General features: G+C 46.9%; 1 protein-coding gene across 1 annotated transcript; it reads right to left on the reverse strand.

Annotated features, from left to right (window-relative positions):
- Positions 1 to 8,020: 8,020 nt before the first annotated feature.
- Positions 8,021 to 17,747, reverse strand: FUT11 (fucosyltransferase 11). The gene is made up of 3 exons (XM_033155967.1): positions 16,820 to 17,747; positions 9,521 to 10,146; positions 8,021 to 8,571 (listed from the first exon to the last, which is right to left on the reverse strand). Exons 1-3 carry the CDS (start codon positions 17,585 to 17,587, stop codon positions 8,424 to 8,426), a joined length of 1,542 nt encoding a protein of 513 aa, XP_033011858.1. The 5' UTR covers positions 17,588 to 17,747; the 3' UTR covers positions 8,021 to 8,423.
- Between the last annotated feature and the right edge of the window lie 578 nt (positions 17,748 to 18,325).

Below are 18,325 nucleotides of genomic sequence, written 5' to 3' on the forward strand. Positions count from 1 at the left end.
AGTTCGCAGTACACTACAGAAGGGGAATGTTCCAAAGGTGACCGCTAGAGTCGGTCAGTTGTTTCCCTGCTATGAACCAAGTCAGTCAATGTAGCTGCTGTGTCAGGTGCACTTTGGCCCCTGTTGCTGAGCTTTGGGCAACCCAGGCCTTTCTGACGGCATAACCTTTCTTTAAAAACACTTTGGGAGCTTTAAACAATCAGGATGCCAGTTTGTTTGGGTTTTCTTTTTTCCAGTCAAGTATCCATTCCTTGCATTTTTTTCTCTCTTACGCAGAGAGATAAAATAGGCGAGATGAAATCTTGAAAGCTAGCTTTTAATATTCTTCACATAGTCTACTGTTGTGTGTGTGTGTGTGTGTGTAGAACTTCTGAGAGCAGGATCTTGTTATTTGATAAAGATCTTTAACGTTACTTGAAATGAGAAAGGGTTAGTCAATTCTATACAGGTTTTTGCATTGGAAGGATAGGGATCCATACTAGACGATCCAAAGCAATAACTCAAAAACATGCTCCTGCCGCAGTAATCCTGTATGTCGAGCTGACATCAATGTTGCTGCCTAAGGGGCGCTTGCTGAGAGAAGGCAGCCCAGCCTCCCTGGCAGCGCTGTGGAAACCAAATCAATATTATTATGCTTCATGTAGAGATGCATATATATGTGGGGAAAGAGTCTTCAGGTGGTGCGCACAACTCATTTGATCTTGGTTTGATGATATCGTTGAAATTCTTCATATCTCAAAAAAAAAGAGGAGGAACTACACTTACGGGGTTAAATCCAACACCACTCGCTTGCACACTGGGATCCGACCTTTCTCTCTTCCCTGCGCATCCCCAGAATTTCTCCTCAAGGGCTGCAAACTCTCCAGGTTTTGAGAGTGCATGGAGGGCACTGGGGTGGGGTGGGGGGGAAGAGTGAAGTGTGTCCCACTTACACAGCAACACGGCATTGGATTCAACCCACGAGGAAGCTGTTCTCAAGCTTTATATCCCCTACGTCTGAGAACTTTTCCCCTAGGAAAGATGGTTAGTGACATGGGGCAGATAGAGGACTGAAGACGTCTTTGTTCTAATGAAGAAGCTCCCTGTGCTGGGCATGTCTTACGCCTCTGACCCTCGCAAGCCATGTGTCTGGCTCCTGTCTGAAATGGTGCCAGGCTGCTTGGCCCTAAGATATTGCAGGAGTGTGTGGTCAAGCTTCAGAATACATTGACCTTAACACATTTCGCCATTTCCCCCAGAACCAATCTGCACAAATAAACATTTTTAAAATGTAATATAATGTTGCTATTTTTACATGAGGACCAGCGGGTGATCTTAGTCATACGGCGAGACGAGAGTGGCCCTCCTCTTCCTGCTCCTTACAGCCTCCACCTTGGACACGCTCCCCACCTGATCAGGGGGAGCTTTGCAGGTGCAGATCCTGCCCCCATTTGTACCTGCAAAAGCCTTTCCCTCTGTTGGCAGGGAGGAAGAGAAAAGCACATTCCAAAGGAGTGTGTCTGTGTGTTTCGAGGCGAGAGATGGTTACTGTTTTATTTCACACCCCTTGCACATAAATGTTCACTCTCCAATCTTTGGGGCGAGAGAAACAGCATGGGGGTGTGCTGAGGACCTGCAGTTCTGGCTCTGTCCAACCCTGTGTCTAGCCCCCATGGGCACGCAGCCCTCCGTCAGTTTCCTCTGAGGGAATACAGCCCTTGGAGCGGGGAGAAGGTTGTCCTATTCCTTCACTGGACCAAAGCTCTTGAATACTTGTTTTTTAAAAATATATATTGGTGCTGCTTCAAAATGCCACTCTCTGGTCTTGCAAGTTGTTCTGTTGCTATGTTGGAAGCATTTTAGCCAACTGACTGTTATTTATGAGGGCAGGTTCTCAGGCATATGAGGACATAGGAGGTCCTGCCACATGATCATATCCCTCTTAAATTTTGACCCGTGTGCCGCAATTCCCATTTTTCTGGCCAATTGTAATTGCTGCTTGCTTACAGGCAGATCGGAAACAACTCTGACAAGCACACAGAGCAGCTCACTTGTGCTGTCCGGGTGTCTGGATGTGGGCTGTGCAGCTGAAAATGGGGTGAATGGTTTCTTTCCAGTGTCTCCTAATCTTAAACAGGAGGGTTTTGTAGCAGCCCTTTAAATATTTCCTTGTGTTTACACTAACTTGTATCCTTTCTTTACGATATGATAGAGATTTATATACAATAATTTTATTAGGAAATGCACTGAGTACTGTATTCAACAATGGATTATAGGAAGGGAGAATGCAAGAGGAAATATGTATTTTTGCTAGTAGCCTATCTTCTGAGATTAAACAAAGCACAACTATTAAAATGGTTCCAGCTAATCCAGTGAGACTTCTAGGGTTAGTATTTTAAGTTCTCTATAGACTTGTGTGTATGGGAGTATAATGTTTAATCTACTCTGAATCGTGTGTTGCTAGAGAGGTTTGTCACTGGCTAATGGGAATTTAATGAAGTTCAGACTGCATAATCTAGTATTAATTGTCATTAACATCTGTATATTTGTAAAGTCAAATGTCTGAAGCAGAAGTCTTTTTACCATTTTTATAGCTGGCAGCATTAAACCTTAAACGTTCATACTATCAATAAAGGTTTTTATTTTTATGATGTGAATATTGTACAAGAGCGTGTTTTGAAAGTACGCCGTGCAGCTTGTATCCTTGGATATCTTTTGCTGTACATTCATGAAGCATTGATTTTTGCTCTTAGGTTTGGAGCAGTTCAGCCTTTATTCTTCAGTTTTTAAGCGGAGTGTGCCAGTAGAGCACCAAGCATTGCAGAACACGATGGTGTGGCTCTACAGCCACTTTTGAATTCCCAGCCCTTCATTTCTAAAGCACCTCCTCATTACCTTGCATCGTGACCACAGTGGACCACCGCCCTTCCTAGACCTGGGAAATACAGTGGTACATCAGGTTACATACGCTTCAGGTTACAGACTCCGCTGACCCAGAAATAACGCTTCAGGTTAAGAACTTTGCTTCAGAATAAGAACAGAAATCGTGCTCTGGCGGCGCAGCGGCAGGCCCCATTAGCTAAAGTGGTGCTTCAGGTTAAGAACAGTTTCAGATTAAACACAGACCTCCGGAACGAATTAAGTACGTAGCCAGAGGTACCACTGTACTTATTCATTGGGGGCGGGGGTGGTTCATCTAAACCATTTCTATCTGCTACTTTGGTTTATCTGCGGGAGCAACCAAGGACACCAGAATCTATGCACAACTGCAGAGGTCAAGTCCCAAGACTTTGCAGAGGAAAGGGAATAGTAGTATAGAAAGTTAATAAATACCAATAACAGTGGTGTGTGTGCACCAGTTCTGCAGATCACACTTCTGCAGGTAACCAGATTCTCCCTCCCCTCCCCTTCTGGGAGGAGGTAGACTGCTGTATAAGGCAAAGTCCTCTCCCTAGGCAGGAATGCTGAAAAACATTATTTACACCATCAAAACCCTGTTAAATGCCACCTGCCATTTTTTTCTAACATGCTGTGCTCAGATCGATGAAGGTATTAATCTGCATGGTGGCAATCTGCTTAACCCTGTCCATTTCTCGGGCAATGACTCCCGAGAGCCTCAGAGCAGCTCTGCACACCTGCTTTCCGTTTATGGGAAGAGACTCAAAACAGCATCTTTAGCAGCTGAATGCATGTACTGCTGCTTTTTTGCAATGGTAAGGAGGGGAGGAAAGCCTTGTCCAAAGCCGTTTTCCCTTACACTGAAATTGGCAGTTCCTCTGTCCTCATGAGCCAAAGTTGGGGGTGATTTGAACTGATTTTTTTTTTTTACATGTTGAATGATGGGACAAGTTAAGGTTGTAATACCTTTTACTCAGAGTGTAAATGCATTAAAATTAATGACCATAATTAATTTAGGTTCAGTGGGTCTGCTCTGAGAAAAAGTGAGCCGACTACAACCCATGGATTTCCAATGAAGAAATTCCAAGCTTAACTCTTCCTTAGACCAGTGTTTTTCAACCTTTTTTGGGCAAAGGCACGTTTGTTTCATGAAAAAAATCACGAGGCACACCACCATTAGAAAATGTTTAAAAATTTAACTCTGTGCCTATATTGACTATATATAAAGTAATTCTCTTGAATTTTTCAATTTTTCCCACGGCACACCAGGCAACACCTCGCGGCACACTAGTGTGCCGCGGAACAGTGGTTGAAAAACACTGCCTTAGACCTCTTGCATTTGTGTTTTAAGGGTGTGATGTGGTTAGAGTGTCAGATGGAGACTGGTTTCAGATCCCTGTATAGCCTTGAGACTAGTCACAAAGTCTCAAAACCAGGTGTGGTTTCCTTATTCCTTCCTCTTGCAATTACTCTTCATTGGCTGATTGGGAGTCTTGATTTTGTGCAACAAATCTCTGGCTCTATAATTTCCCATTGGAAGAGAGTGCAAAAATAACTCGCTTGTGCCACCTGGTGTTAGAAGTTAGAAACCTCTGTGTCAACTGTGGTAGATGACATATCTTTGAAACTTCTAAAACGAAGGGATATTAAAACTTCCATTTAACATTCTACATCTAGATTATCTGTGTTTTTCTTAATTTAGTAGAATTTCCACTTAGGTAGATCCTCCTTTTCCCTGAAGAGTCACTAGTGTGGGGCCTCACTGCACATTCCTTTCTTGTTGGCAGTGATTTTAGGGGGGGAACAAGGATGGCTGTTTATTCCATGCATTTTTTAAATCAATGTAAGGAATTCCAATTCTCCCAAGAAACACTACCAATGGTGTTCACACTTGTGCCAAAACCAGCTGACCTGAATTGAGAACTCAAGCCAAATTCAACTTGTGATTCAGCCCTGGTGTGTACATTCAGACCGCCTTGGGAAACTTCCACCCTTCTTGCAGGGATATGGTTCTACAAGGGTGATGTCAACACCTGGAGAAGCATCCCACTTTCTACCTCCCACTTCCTACCTGCCCTTTGGGATTGTCTTCCAGTTCTTTTGTCACCTCCACCTTTCCCGGCATCTTAATCTTAGCAATGTGAAAAAGGCCGTGTAGCCAGTTGGCAATCCCGCTTCACACGGTGGTTGTGGTGCATCCTGGAAATGCTAGGAAACGCTGGGTCTCGCCAGAAGCAGCTGTGGTGCAGCCATTCCAGAAAGGAAACTCAAGAGCGCATGGCATTGGCTGCACATGGGCACTGTTGCTCGCTCTCGAGTGCTAAAACAACACACGGGCCCTCCGAATGGAGTACAGGTATGTTGTGGTGCAGAATTCTTGGTTAGGAAACAGCAGAGTGACCTGCTGCACAGGATACTTTGGGAGGGGGGATTCCAGGGTTAAACTCAAATGGGTGACCGAGCTAAGGTGAGGATACCTCGATGCGGAGAAGAGAGGTGGCTCTCCAGACCATCAACATGCAAAGCTATGGACCATAAGCATGGCAAGTGCCGCAGTTACTCATCTTTTATTTTTGGAGCCCCGATTTGCATTAGGCTGCGATAACAAAAATGTGCACCGAGCATGATTTTATGTTCAGAAAAAGAAATGCTTTTGTTTATTCCTTTGGGGGGGCAGTGGAAACCCACCCTGTGGTACTGAACAATCACCATCATTTCCTCCTTTGGATTATTCAGAGTATCCTTTCAGAACAATAACAATTTATTATTTGTAACACACACACCCCATCAAACTGGTTGCCTCAGCCACTCTGGGTGGCTTCCAACATACATAAAAACATCATTTAAAAAATCACACATTAAAAAGATTCCCAATTCAGTGCTGCCTTCAGATGACCTCTAAAGGTTATATAGTTACTCATCTCTTGGGCATCTGATGAGATGGCATTCCACAGGGCGAGGGCCTGGGAGCCAGCCAGGAGCTCACTGTGCCACATGCAGCCCCATGACTTCTGTCCAGCAGGTGACTAGTCATACCTATGACATACAGCATCTGTTCTCTACTACCTGGAGACAGAAAATTGTGCTGGATCCCAAGTATCTGGATAAAGAATAAATGTCACGTTTGTATGCCTCTTATTGAAGAGCTAAGTTTGCACACAGTGTGAGTTTTACGGGTAAAGGAAGAACAGACTTGGTTAAAACAAGTGGTGCAGCACATCTTGACCCATACAAGTACAAAACTCAACTTGAATATACTTCCAACAATCCAATGTGTAGCCTTTTTAATTCTGTAAACAGAAATGTACCTCTGTGAACAGAAAAAATGTGGGTTTTTTTGGGGGGGAATATTCTTATTAAACTGTGAAGGAGGAAGCATTCTTGCTGCTGCCGGATTGACAGGGGCTTCCCATTGGAAGTCAACACCACCGCCTTCCTAGGAGGTGTAGTTAGCGAAAGTATGGGACATTGTATTGTTAGAACACCTGGCATATTAACAGAGAGTCACTAATGGTTCATCGAGAATGGGTCTTTTTTACTCAATATGGTTAACGTTTCTCAACTGAACTAACCCCCCTGCTCTACAGACAAGTACGCGGAGAGGCTGAGAACTGAATTAACCCACTTTTTTTCTTCTCATATGCAACAAATGAATGTGGCACCCTATTCTCAGTAGTTTCTTGGCTTTTTACCCCTCCTCTGCATCTGTTTTATTTTTCTCCTTTCACACTTCTTGCTATTAGCCATATCCATCATTTTTATTGTATTCTGTATGCGTTTATGTCAAAAACAACCGATGGAAACCAGCAAATTGTCCATTGTTCCGAATTCCAATTCCTTCCCCGCATCAAGTAACCTGTCATTATCAGGGTAATAAAACCGTCATGTCATGGACACCGAGGAATGATGGAACTGGCTGGGGAACCCCAAGGAAAGAAGGCTCAGAGCCCAGGGGTTGGTGGTGGGGTGACAATGAGTGGTCAGAGGGAGGGGAGGGAAAGGAATGGAAGGAGGAGGCGTCAGAAACTGAAGAGGTGACAGGGCGAGTCTGTGGCAGAGAGAAGTCCAGCATCAGAGGCAGAAGATGACAGAGGCCAAGAATAGGAGAGGAGTCTGGCCAGTGAAGAGGCACAGGTGTCTCCCCCCTCCTGCTGCAACAAGCTCCTTTCCTGCCCGTCTCCCAGAACCAGGAGGCATGAAAAGGACAAAGAAATTGGCTTCACGCAGGCACAGTCTGATTGCTTGGGGAAAACACTGAAAAGGAGGGGAGACTTGGGCAGCTCAGCGTTCAAAACTCCCATTGTTGTAGGCACATTTTGCAACTGGGAATTTCATTAGTGCAAGCAATTTCTGAGCTCTGGGTGCAGTACTGCACCCAATATTTCAGATTAAAACTGCCACTGCTGGCGCTGAGGGCATGGGAGGAGAAATTCATGCCTGCTCGACTTCCAAGAAATCATTGCAGCGTCAGGCAAGCTCACAGGTTCTGCCTCTCAGCTGGCCTTATGGAAAGGCAGCGTTTTGAGGGACCCTCATAAGACTATTAAGGGGACGGGCGGGAGAAGCATGGCCTTGTTTTTTGCTGTCTTCAGATGAGGACTAGACCTTGTGAAAAGCGAACATAAGATTTTAGCTGCAATTCATTCATTTTCAGCTTTGTATTCTTGTGATAAAAATAGCGTGCCTAGACATTCCGTTGTGGCGCCCATAACCTAGGTTTAGGGTGCCATTTAGCTCCTAGCTTTCATATCTCAGTTTCTAACACTCAGGCAGCTGTGAGGAGGTGGGGACTTTCAGTTTCAGCAACTGATCCATGGGGCAAGATCTACTGGAGATGGGTTGCTTTGCTCACTAGGCCTGACACTCCTAAGCAGATCCTGCTTTTGCTAAGAAAGAGTTAACTCCAACTTGCTCAGTGTGATTTACTGCTGGCTCGCACCCGTCACATCACTGGGGGAACAGTGAGCAACTCTGTAGTCTCTACAAATTAAGCAAATGCACTACAACAAGGTGCACAGTTCATAACATATTTCAGCCCATATAGAAGTGGTTATTTGTATACTGCATAGCTGAGCTTATGTAAACTCTTGTTCTGTTATCTTTCATATTAAATGAAAGATATCAAAAATAATAAAGAAACCAATGTATATTGAATAATACTTATGAATGGAGGTAATCCCTGAAGTGCAACCATTCAGGACTTTTATAGTAAGCCCAACAGTCCGTGTTAAGGAATTTGGCACATACACACCAAAAAGTACTTTCTGAGACATGCTGAAGCAGCAGAAATGCTGAATTCTTTGCCCCACAGATCAGGGAGGCTTCCTTGTCTTGGAGCAGTGGCAATGAACCAATACAAAAAGCTGGTTCAAAATTGGCCTTTTCTTGGAAGCAAGAAATTTTAAAAAAGTAATCTCCAAAATGAGAATACCATATATAAAAGATGATTTCCAAGTTGTCCTGGAACAGCAATTTGGGTGCTGGTAAATCGGTGGATCCCCTGCTTGCCTCTTGTAGCACCGAAGAAGCTTGAATAACAAGTCTGGTTAGTTTTGCCGGGTTCTCTTCATGAAGACTTGGTGCATGTAGTCCCAGAATCTCCCCTGATGCGACTCGTTGTGGTGAATCATGGCTGTGAGGGCTTCAGCCTGATCGAGGCTCTGCCAGTAATCCTGCAGCCACATCTCCTTCCAGCTAAAAAGCAAATAAAGAAAATGAGCGCAGGGCATCGGAGAAATTGTGTATAATCTGAAACCCACTGGAAAAGCCTGCAAATGCCCTTTTAGTGAGGTTTTAGTGACATCTTTATGACGTTTCCGAGTCACTTCTGGGTTCTAACACATTCTCTTGCACAACTTTCTGTGTTGGCCAGCAGGTAATGGCTTTTCCCACCTGCCTTGCCCCACCCTCCCTTCATAAGGGAGCTGTTTCAGAGGGAGAACTGTGAGGGGAGGAAAAGTTCGTTTGCCATCAGGGGGTGGCTGGTTTCACCTGTACTGCCCCCACCTCCAGCCCAAGGAACCTTCAGAAGGGAGTTGCTGAATAATAATAATAATAATAATAATAATAATAATAATAATAATAATTTATTTATACCCCACCCCTCTAGCTGGGCGGCTCCCAATCAAATATTAAAAACAATACAGCATTAAATATTAAAAACATTATGTAGATGTATATTTTAATGAGCTGAATAGAGTGGAAAATTATGAGTCATGCGGGTGTGTGTGCTTAGTTCATTTTTTGGCTGCTATTTTAAGGTGGTTTATTTTGCTTTATCGGTTATAAATTTTTTATAGGTTATGACTTTTGCTTTAATTGCGACGTTTAGCTTATTTTTCAGCTGTCGCTTTGTTCCCAGTGTTTGACAGGTTGCAGTTGTTTCACTGATGATTTGTTAATTATTCTGTGTGGTTTATGCTGCATTTGTGATGCTGTTTTATGCTCTATCGTGTTCTTGTCATTCATTGTTTGTAATCTGCTTTAGGGTTCATCTGAACGAAACGTGCAGCGCAGGAATGTCATCAACCCATCAACATCCCGCTGGTGCAAAACACCAGCAGAGCAAGTGACTTCCACTTAGCGCCGCACAACCCTCAGCTTTCTTAAGGACAGCTGCATATTCCACGACAACGGCTAGTACCTGTCTCCATCAGGAATGTCTTCAATATTTCCATACCCGGGTGCTGGTGGCGGGCAGCCCATGTGTGAGAACTGGGCGATTTCAGGCTCGGGGGCTGGCAGTTTGCCACGAGACTTCTTATGCTCCTCCTCTGCCTTCATTCTGGCATTTACCTTGTCGCAGACGTAGCACTCGAACCCGTTCAAATAATTAGGCAGGGTCATATCATTCACTCCCCATTCCCGCCTCTCCATACTCTCCACCAAGAACCTGTTCATAATGCCGCCGGGACTCTTGTACTTCAGGTATTCCAAATATTTCTCTGGATTCCTGTCCAGAAAATCAATGTATTCCGCCAGCTCTTTGGGGCTCCCAAAGTCATCAATGAGGATGATGGAATGGTTGTCCGGCATCCAGTCACGTACCGATGGGGAGCCTCGATATATAGGAACGGCTCCGACGTGCATTGGCCGCCAAAGCTTCTCCGTCATGTAGTCGCGGCAGATGGCATTCTCCATCGCCAGGTGGAACTTGTACTTGGATATAAGAGCCATGAATTCAGAGTCCTCTGTGGTGGCTGTGGAAGTGTCCTTCAGCCTCGCGCTGGGAAGCTCTCGGTTGTTCAGGCATGCACCGTAAGAGTCCACCTACAACAGAAATAAATCATCCTGAAAAAGAAAAAGCTGGGTTTTGGCCCCACCTCCTCAATCCAATCCAAATATGTTTCCAAGGGCTAAACACACATCAAGAATGCGCCCCCCCCCATCACCAAGAGAGAGAGCGAGCGCCTGGGCACTGTGGTTTGTTAAGGGTTCCAAGAATTGTAGATCATAGAGCTGAAAGGGATCCAAAGGGCTGTCTAGTCCATAGCTGTCAACTTTTCCCTTTTTTATAGGGAAATTCCCTTATTCCGAATAGGATTCCTCGCAAGAAAAGGGAAAAGTTGACAGCTATGGTCTAGTCCAAGCCCCTGCAAAGCAAGAACCACAACTAAGGAATCCCTGATGGACGGCTGTCCAACCTCTGCTTAAAAGCGTGCAAGGAAGGAGAGCCTGAGGGACAAACTACAGCACCCAGGATTTATGCAGAGAAGCCAAGTGCTTTAAAATATAGGCCGTGTACACAGGTGGGGGTTCCTGTCTTGACACTTTGCTGCAGTAAACAGGGCTCTCCATTCTGTTTCCATTTCTCTCTCTCTCCTCAAACTCATTTTCTCCTATTTGGTCTGCTACATGCCAGTTAGATGAACAACGACATTATCTATACTCCACCCATCTGGCTCAGAATCATATAAATCCTCAGGAGGCATGTATTCTGGGCAGTATCCAAGACTTGCTGTGCTTGCACAAGGGAACTTTGCCTTTGCCTTCCACCGCTCCCCACTTGCACCCTCAAAATCAGCTCGGGGGGGGGGGTCAGGGGACTCCCTGGCGCAGACTTTGGGGAAGGGCGAAATGTTTTGTTGTTGTTTCTTAATGGATAAAGACTACAAGAAAATAATGCACACAAAATCCACGCTTTCACTTAAGACTTCACTGAGCAAGTCACTTGAGGCCCATGAGTCAGATTGCTCTAGAAGACAATGAACACGCCAAACCTTTTTTTGCAATTATCTGCAGGGCTGCAGCCAGGATGAGTTAGGGTCAGCCAACATTACTTTCAAAGAAGGACTTGTAAGAGGTGACACAAAATTATGCATGCCATAGAAAAAGTGTTTTTCTTCCCACTCTCATGATGCTAGAACTTGTGTACATCCAATGAAGCTGAGTGTTGGGATGATTCAGGACAGATAGACTTCAAGCAGTTAATCTGTGGAACTCACTCCCACAGGAGGCAGCGGCGGCTTTAAAAGAGGACTGAACAAATTAATGCAGGAGGCGACGGCCACTGATGGCAACTAGCCCTGATGGCTGTGCTCCGCCGCCACAGTTGGAGGAGGAAATGCTTCTGAATACCAGTTGCTGAAACCATGGGAGGAGAGAGGGACCCGCAAGCATTCGGTTGGCTACTGTGAGATCAGGATGCTGGGCCACTGGCCTGATCCAGCACATTCTGAAACTTCTGGAATGGAGCCTCCTGCACAAAGATGAGAGCTGCATTCAGTGCGCTGCTCATTTTTGCTTCTAGCTCCACCCACCTCTAGCTTACACTGCCTGACTGTAAGGGGATACGATCCTTAGGCTGAAAAATGCACCCCCTCCTCAGTTTTAAGGTGTGCCCTTCCCTGGCCTTAGTATGGATAAGAAGTGGGCCATATGACTTTGTATTAGTAAGTGAACAAATGCTCCATTGGTGCTGAGGTGCATCCACAGTTGTGATGCCCAAAGAGGCTATGGTGATGTTGCGTCCACAGCTGCTCCCATTGGCTGTGGGCTGTCTATGATGTCACAAAGGCACCTGTCAGTTGCATGGCTATAAAAGTGGGCCTCTCCCTCTTCCCAGCACAGACCTCAGTGGGCAGCCGCTGTGGCACTCAGCTCTGGGGGGGGGGGGTCTCCTTCCTCAGGGAGGCAAAATGGCAGGAGGAAGGAGGCACTCATCGTGCAACGGGATGCTGAGGAACAGGGAGAAGGCAAGTTCGCTTGCTGGGTGGGATCGCAGCTTGAAGGCAGCTACTTTCCACAGTCAGAAGCTGGCTGGTGCCTGGAAACAGACCTGGCAGAAGCTGGCTGGTGGAGCTTGCATTCAGAAGCCAGTGGGTGCCATAAGGTGCTGCAGATGTCAGCTGGCTGAAGGTCACCTTTGGAAGTCAGTTGACAGAAGCTGTGTGGATATTCATGACTTGAAGCTGTGTGTGTGTGTGTGTGAATGTGAATGCAGAGTGGCTGGTGAGTGAATGTGTCCACAGACATTCTTCATGGGATGGCGGATGGTGTGTGTCTGCGTGTGCGAATGGAAGGCTTCGAATGGCGTGTGTCTGTGTGTGTGAATGGGAGCGTTCGGACGTGGACCAGGTGAGTAGTGCTTGTGGCTGGGAAATACGTGCTCAGGGGGTGGCAGATGCCATCCTCTGGGCCCAGGGTGAATGGAACCAGTGGATATTCATGGGTAGAAGCCAGTGGAAGTTGACAAGGACGTCCGGGGTGAAGTTGCCAGGCAGCAGCCAGTGGAGGGTCTGGCTGAGGCTGCTGGACGGAGGCCATCCCACTCAGCGTGTTGTTTGCCTTTCAGGAAGCCGGTGAGGTTCTTAAGACCAATCGTTAAAGTAATGAAGAGAACAGCAGGACGGAAGCAAGGCAGTTTGTATTCCTAAATAAATGCCTTTTTTTAAAAAAAGCAAAACTGTGTCTGACTGGTTTTATATAAAACAAATGCAATGCTACGTTTCTAAATGCATACATGTTTAAAGCAGTGTTCTTTCTTGCCCCCTCCCAATGGGGGGTTGTGCAGCTGTTTCTGTAGTTGTTGCCAATGGCTACGATGATGTCAAAAGTGTAATGGCTACGGTGAAGTCAAAGTTTCTGTGATGTCACAAACAGACATGGATCGCTGAGAGGAAACAGCAGGAGGGGAAGGGCTAGAAAGGCAGGGTGAGAAAGGAGAGAGAACTAGAAGACTGGGCAAATTCACTGAATCCCAGTTGCTGGAAACCCCAGGAGGGGAGAGGGCTCTGGTCCTCAGGCCCTGCTTGTGGGTTTCTCATGGGGACAATGTGCTTGTCCACTGTGAGAACAGGATGCTGGACTGAGTGGGCCACTGACCAGATCCAGCAGGCCTCTTCTTACCTTAAGCCACAATCTTCCTTTACTTCCTCAGCCTCGGACCACAAAGTGGATTTGGAAGAGCCCCATACCTCCCAGTATTATTGTGTAAGGAAGGCCAGTGGCCCGGCTCTACCTGGGTTCTACCCAGCTCTACCAGATGGGCAGGGTACAAATAAAAAATTATTATTGTGGAATCTCCCGGCCCAGAGGCAGTCTACCTAGATTCCTAGGTTCTTAGGAACATTAGGCCACTGTGAGAAGAGGGTGCTGGAGGATTATTATTGTACAATTTGTTTGTTTATTATGTTCATACCCACCTTTTCCTCCAAGCAGCTCAAGGTTTCTGGAAGGTGTGCAAAAGAGGGAAATCAGGGTGATCAAGGGTATGGAGACCAAGCCTTGTGAGGAGCAGTTGAAGGAGTTGGGGATGCTTGGCCTGGAAAAGAGGAGACTGAGAGGAGAAAGGATTGCCATCTTTAAATATCTGAAGGGCTGTACTATGGAGAATGTAGCAAGGTTGCATTCTCATGTTCTAGAGGGGAGAAATCGAAGAAATGACTTCCAATTACAAGAAAGATTCCAACTGAACATCAGGAATAACTTTCTGAGGGTTACAAAGGAAGGAGTAAGACAATATTATTTCTGCGAAATGCAATAGGTTGGTGGCCATCGCTGCCTCCTGCAGGAGAGAGTTCCATAGTTTAACTGCAGCCTAGGAAGAAGCCCTGTCTTGTTCCTTCCAGCATTCAGCTTCATTGAATGTCCATGACTTCTAGTGTTACGAAAGAGGGAGAAGAACTTCTCTCTATCCACTTTCCCCGTGCCAGGCATAATTTTAAAGACTCCTACCGTGTTATCTCTTCCTCAACGTTTCTCTAAACTAAAAGGAAGCAATAGTTCTACTCTATTCTGCCTTAGTCAGACCACACTTGAAATACTGGGTCCACCACAATTTAAGGAGGATATTGACAAGCTGGAACGTGTGCAGAGGAGGGCAACCAAGATGATCAAGGGTAAAAAAAACCAAGCCTTATGAGGAGTGGTTGAAGGAGCTGGGTAAGTTTAGCCTGGAAAAGAGGAGACTGAGAGGAGATAGGAGAGCCATCTTCAAATATGACACATGGAAGAGGGTACAATCTTTCTTTCTCCGGCTCCAGAGGGGAAGACACGAGGCAATGGAATCACAATTACAAAAAAGGAGATTCCAACCAAACAACAGGAAGAACTTTCTGAGGGCAAATGATGGCTGTAATAATGCAGCGGTGTCCAAACTTTTTTCAAAGAGGGCCAGATTTGAGGAAGTGAAGGGCTGTGGAGGCCGACCAAAGGGCCGACCAAAGTTGTTAAACTTTCTTAAGGACTGAAGTTGTGGAGCTTTTTTATGATTTTACCCCAGGAAATAAACCGCCACAGGGGCCAGATTAAACTGACTGGCAGGCCAAATTACGCCCCCGAAATGGATTTTGGGCATGCTTGTAATAATGGAATACTGAATGGTATAGTTTTTGTAAAATATGCAGGGATTTGTGATATGTGAAATGAACCATGGAAAGAGAAGAAGGGATTGTTATCTTAAGGATGTAAAAATGAGTTTAAATTGGAAAACAGAGTGAGCTTTTTGATAGTGGGACAGAGACCCTCTGTAGGTGGTGGGCTCTCCTTCCTGGGAGGTTTTTAAGCAGAGGTCCGTGTCAGGAATTCTACTGTGATTCCTGCATTGCAGGGGGTTGGACTAGATCAGGGGTCGACAACCTCTGGCCCGTGGGCCGGATGCAGCACACAGAGGCCGTTTAACCAGCCCACAAGCCCTCCACTCACCGAGCCACCCGCTCGGCAAGTCCCCAGTGCGCTGCCCTAAACTGGCACAGCGCCTCGTGGTGCCAGAAATGGCGTCTGCGCATGTCCATGATGCCAGAAATCGCATCTGCGCATGCCCAGGCGCCGGAAATCACTTCTGTGCAGATGCAATTTTCGATGTCCGGACATGCGCAAACGCCATTTCCGGCGTCACGTTGCACATGTCCGGCCCACGGACAATTGTCCATGGGAATGATCCGGCCCATGGCCAGAAAACCTTGCTGACCCCTGAACTAGATGATCGCTGGGTATCCCGTCTAACTCCACAATTCTACAGTTACAAAAAGTCCCAAATGCTGTGACCTTTCCTCACAGGAAAACACCTCTGTACCTGCTGATAGCCAACTCCTAGGAGTCTTCATCTCCCCCAATAATACAGGTCACAAGTCACAGGCTCACACTCTATTCATATCTTAAATGTAGTTACAGGTAGGTGTTGGTCTGCCATAGTCGAAACAAAATAAAAAAATTCCTTCCAGTAGCACCTTAGAGACCAACTAAGTTTGTTATTAGTATGAGCTTTCGTGTGCATGCACACTTCTTCAGATGGTGACAGCAGTCACGAAATTAAAAGATGCCTGCTTCTTGGGAGAAAGGCAATGACAAACCTAGACAGCATCTTAAAAAGCAAAGACATCACCTTGCCGACAAAGCTCTGTATAGTTAAAGCTATGGTTTTCCCAGTAGTAATGTATGGAAGTGAGAGCTGGACCATCAAGAAGGCTGATCGCCGAAGAATTGATGCTTTTGAATTCTGGTGCTGGAGGAGACTCTTGAGAGTCCCGTGGAATGCAAGAAGATCAAACCTATCCATTCTCAAAGAAATCAGCCCTGAGTGCTCACTGGAAGGACAGATCCTGAAGTTGAGGCTCCAGTACTTTGGCCACCTCATGAGAAGAGAAGACTCCCTGGAAAAGACCCTGATGTTGGGAAAGATGGAGGGCACATGGAGAAGGGGACGACAGAGGACGAGATGGTTGGATGGTGTTCTCAAAGCGACCAACATGAGGGAGGCAGTGGAAGACAAGAGTGCCTGGTGTGCTCTGGTCCATGGCGACACGAAGAGTCAGACACGACTAAACAACAACAAAGTTTGTTCTTGGTATGAGCTTTGGTGTGCATGCACACTTCTTCAGATACACTGAAACAGAAGTCACCAGACCCTAATGTTTCAGTGTAGCTAGTAAAGTCTTCAGTGTATCTGAAGAAGTGTGCATGCACACCAAAGCTCATACCAAGAACAAACTTAGTTGGTCTCTAAGGTGCTGCTGGAAGGAATTTTTATTATTATTTTGTTTCGACTATGGTAACCAACACAGCTACCTACCTGTCTCTTAACAAAGAAATCACCCCCAGTTTGTTTAAGTAAACAAGAAAATATACAAGGTTTACCCACTTAAAAGTCTTGCCACACTTCTTCTGAAGAAGTGTGCATGCACACGAAAGCTCATACCAATAACAAACTTAGTTGGTCTCTAAGTTGCTACTGGAAGGAATTTTTTAATTTTATATCTTAAATGTGCCCTTAAGACAGGGTTTGTGAAAGAGACAATGGGGAGATTTCCCATGTCCTTCGGCCTTGCAGAGAAATATTTGGGGTCATTTTGGGAGAGAGAAAATGGTTTCAGGACTTTTCTGTGTGTTTCAGGCATGTGCTTTGCATATTTGTATGTGTTTGCTTGGTACGTTTATGAAAATATATTCTTAATATATATGTAAGCCCTTAAAATTCTTCCAACGAGAGGAAGATGCTAAATACCTGGAGGTGCTTGGCGAGCTCCCTGACGTACCTGTCCCGGTCGGAGGGGACGTCGCAGTGGGACTGGATGTAGAGGACGGCGGCCAGGCCTTCCCTCCGCCGGGCGCGCTCCTTCTCGGCCAGGCCGAGCGCCGGCGGTCTGCGCAGGTAGGCGAGGTCGGGCAGCCACTGCAGGCTGAGCGGGTAGCCGGACTCGCGGCGGAAGGTGGCCGTGTAGTTGAAGAGGCGGGCGCCGGCGCCGTGCGAGAGCAGGTAGTTGTTCATGGGCGACTCCTCGTGGAAGAGCGCCCAGGCCTGGTGCGCCGGGCGAGGCAGCGGCGCCTCGTAGGCGCGGAAGTCCGTCCCGTAGAAGAGCAGCGCCCGCGTCCGGCGCCGGAGCCTCGCCCGCCGCTCCTTGGTGGCCAGGCACGAGCCGCCGCCGCACTCGAGCCGCGCCGTGGAGCCCGGGAAGTGCGGGAACAGGCCGCCGCTCCACCACAGCAGGATGGGCAGCTCCCGGTTGGGACGCGGGTCCGAGTTGCCCGGGCCGCGGAAGGACGACGACGACGACACCGACGCCACCACCAAGCCCGCCGCCGCCTCGTGAGGGGAGAGCTCCGCCGGGCAGGCCTCCGACGCTTCGGGCTCCCAGCCGGCAGGCCGCTGGTGCCACAGCCCCGAGGCGCGGCCGGCGCAGCCTCCTTCGGCCCGCGCTGAGGCGAAGAGCGCCAGGAAGGAAAGGGCCGCCGCCATGATGAGGGGCCGCCTCGCGCGCCTCAGGAAAGCCATGGCCTCCCCGCCTCGCGAAGAAGGGCGCTCCTCCGGGGTGTTTCCTGCGAGGAGGCCTGAGGCAACGGCGGGTCCCCTCGGCCCCGCGCCCTGCTCTGCCCGCCCCTGGGCGGTGGCGGGGCGGCCTCCTGTCCGGCCCCCGGTCCCGTGGCTAAACACCCGCAGCCAGCCATTCGGCTACCGGGCGCCAGTGCTAGATTTACGTATAAGCTCTAGCTTAGGGCCCCACTCTCTTGGGAGCCCCCCCAAAAAATTAATGGGAAAAACACCTGGATGTACATTTCCAAAATGTAAGATAAAAAAAAGAATAAAATTAAACCTACATACAGCTATAGGGTTTTGTGTTGTGTAGGCGCCTATTCGTTATGTGCAAATTGCTTGAGATACATATGAGGTCCATAAGTTGCCATGTAGCATATATTCAGAAAAAACAGGGCAATTTGTTGTTGACAAAGGGCCCCGTTACCTTCAGGAGCTTAATCCTGAATCCTAAATCCAGCCCCACTCCCCTCCGCCTCTCTGGGTCTGGTGCGATTAAAACAAGACAATTTTATTTCTCAAATAATTTTTTTTTATCAAATTTGACCTTCGCCCTAAGATCTCGGGGCGGTTCACTAGATAAAAATATTAAGGCAGCAGCACAAATGAAAATAGTTAAGACAAGAGCAATACAAAACAAAAACACAACCCTCCCATAACCACATTTAAAAGGACATGGAATATTAATCAGGGCAAGAC

The sequence above is a fragment of the Lacerta agilis genome, chromosome 7 (assembly GCF_009819535.1).
Source record: "Lacerta agilis isolate rLacAgi1 chromosome 7, rLacAgi1.pri, whole genome shotgun sequence".
NCBI lineage: Eukaryota > Metazoa > Chordata > Lepidosauria > Squamata > Lacertidae > Lacerta > Lacerta agilis.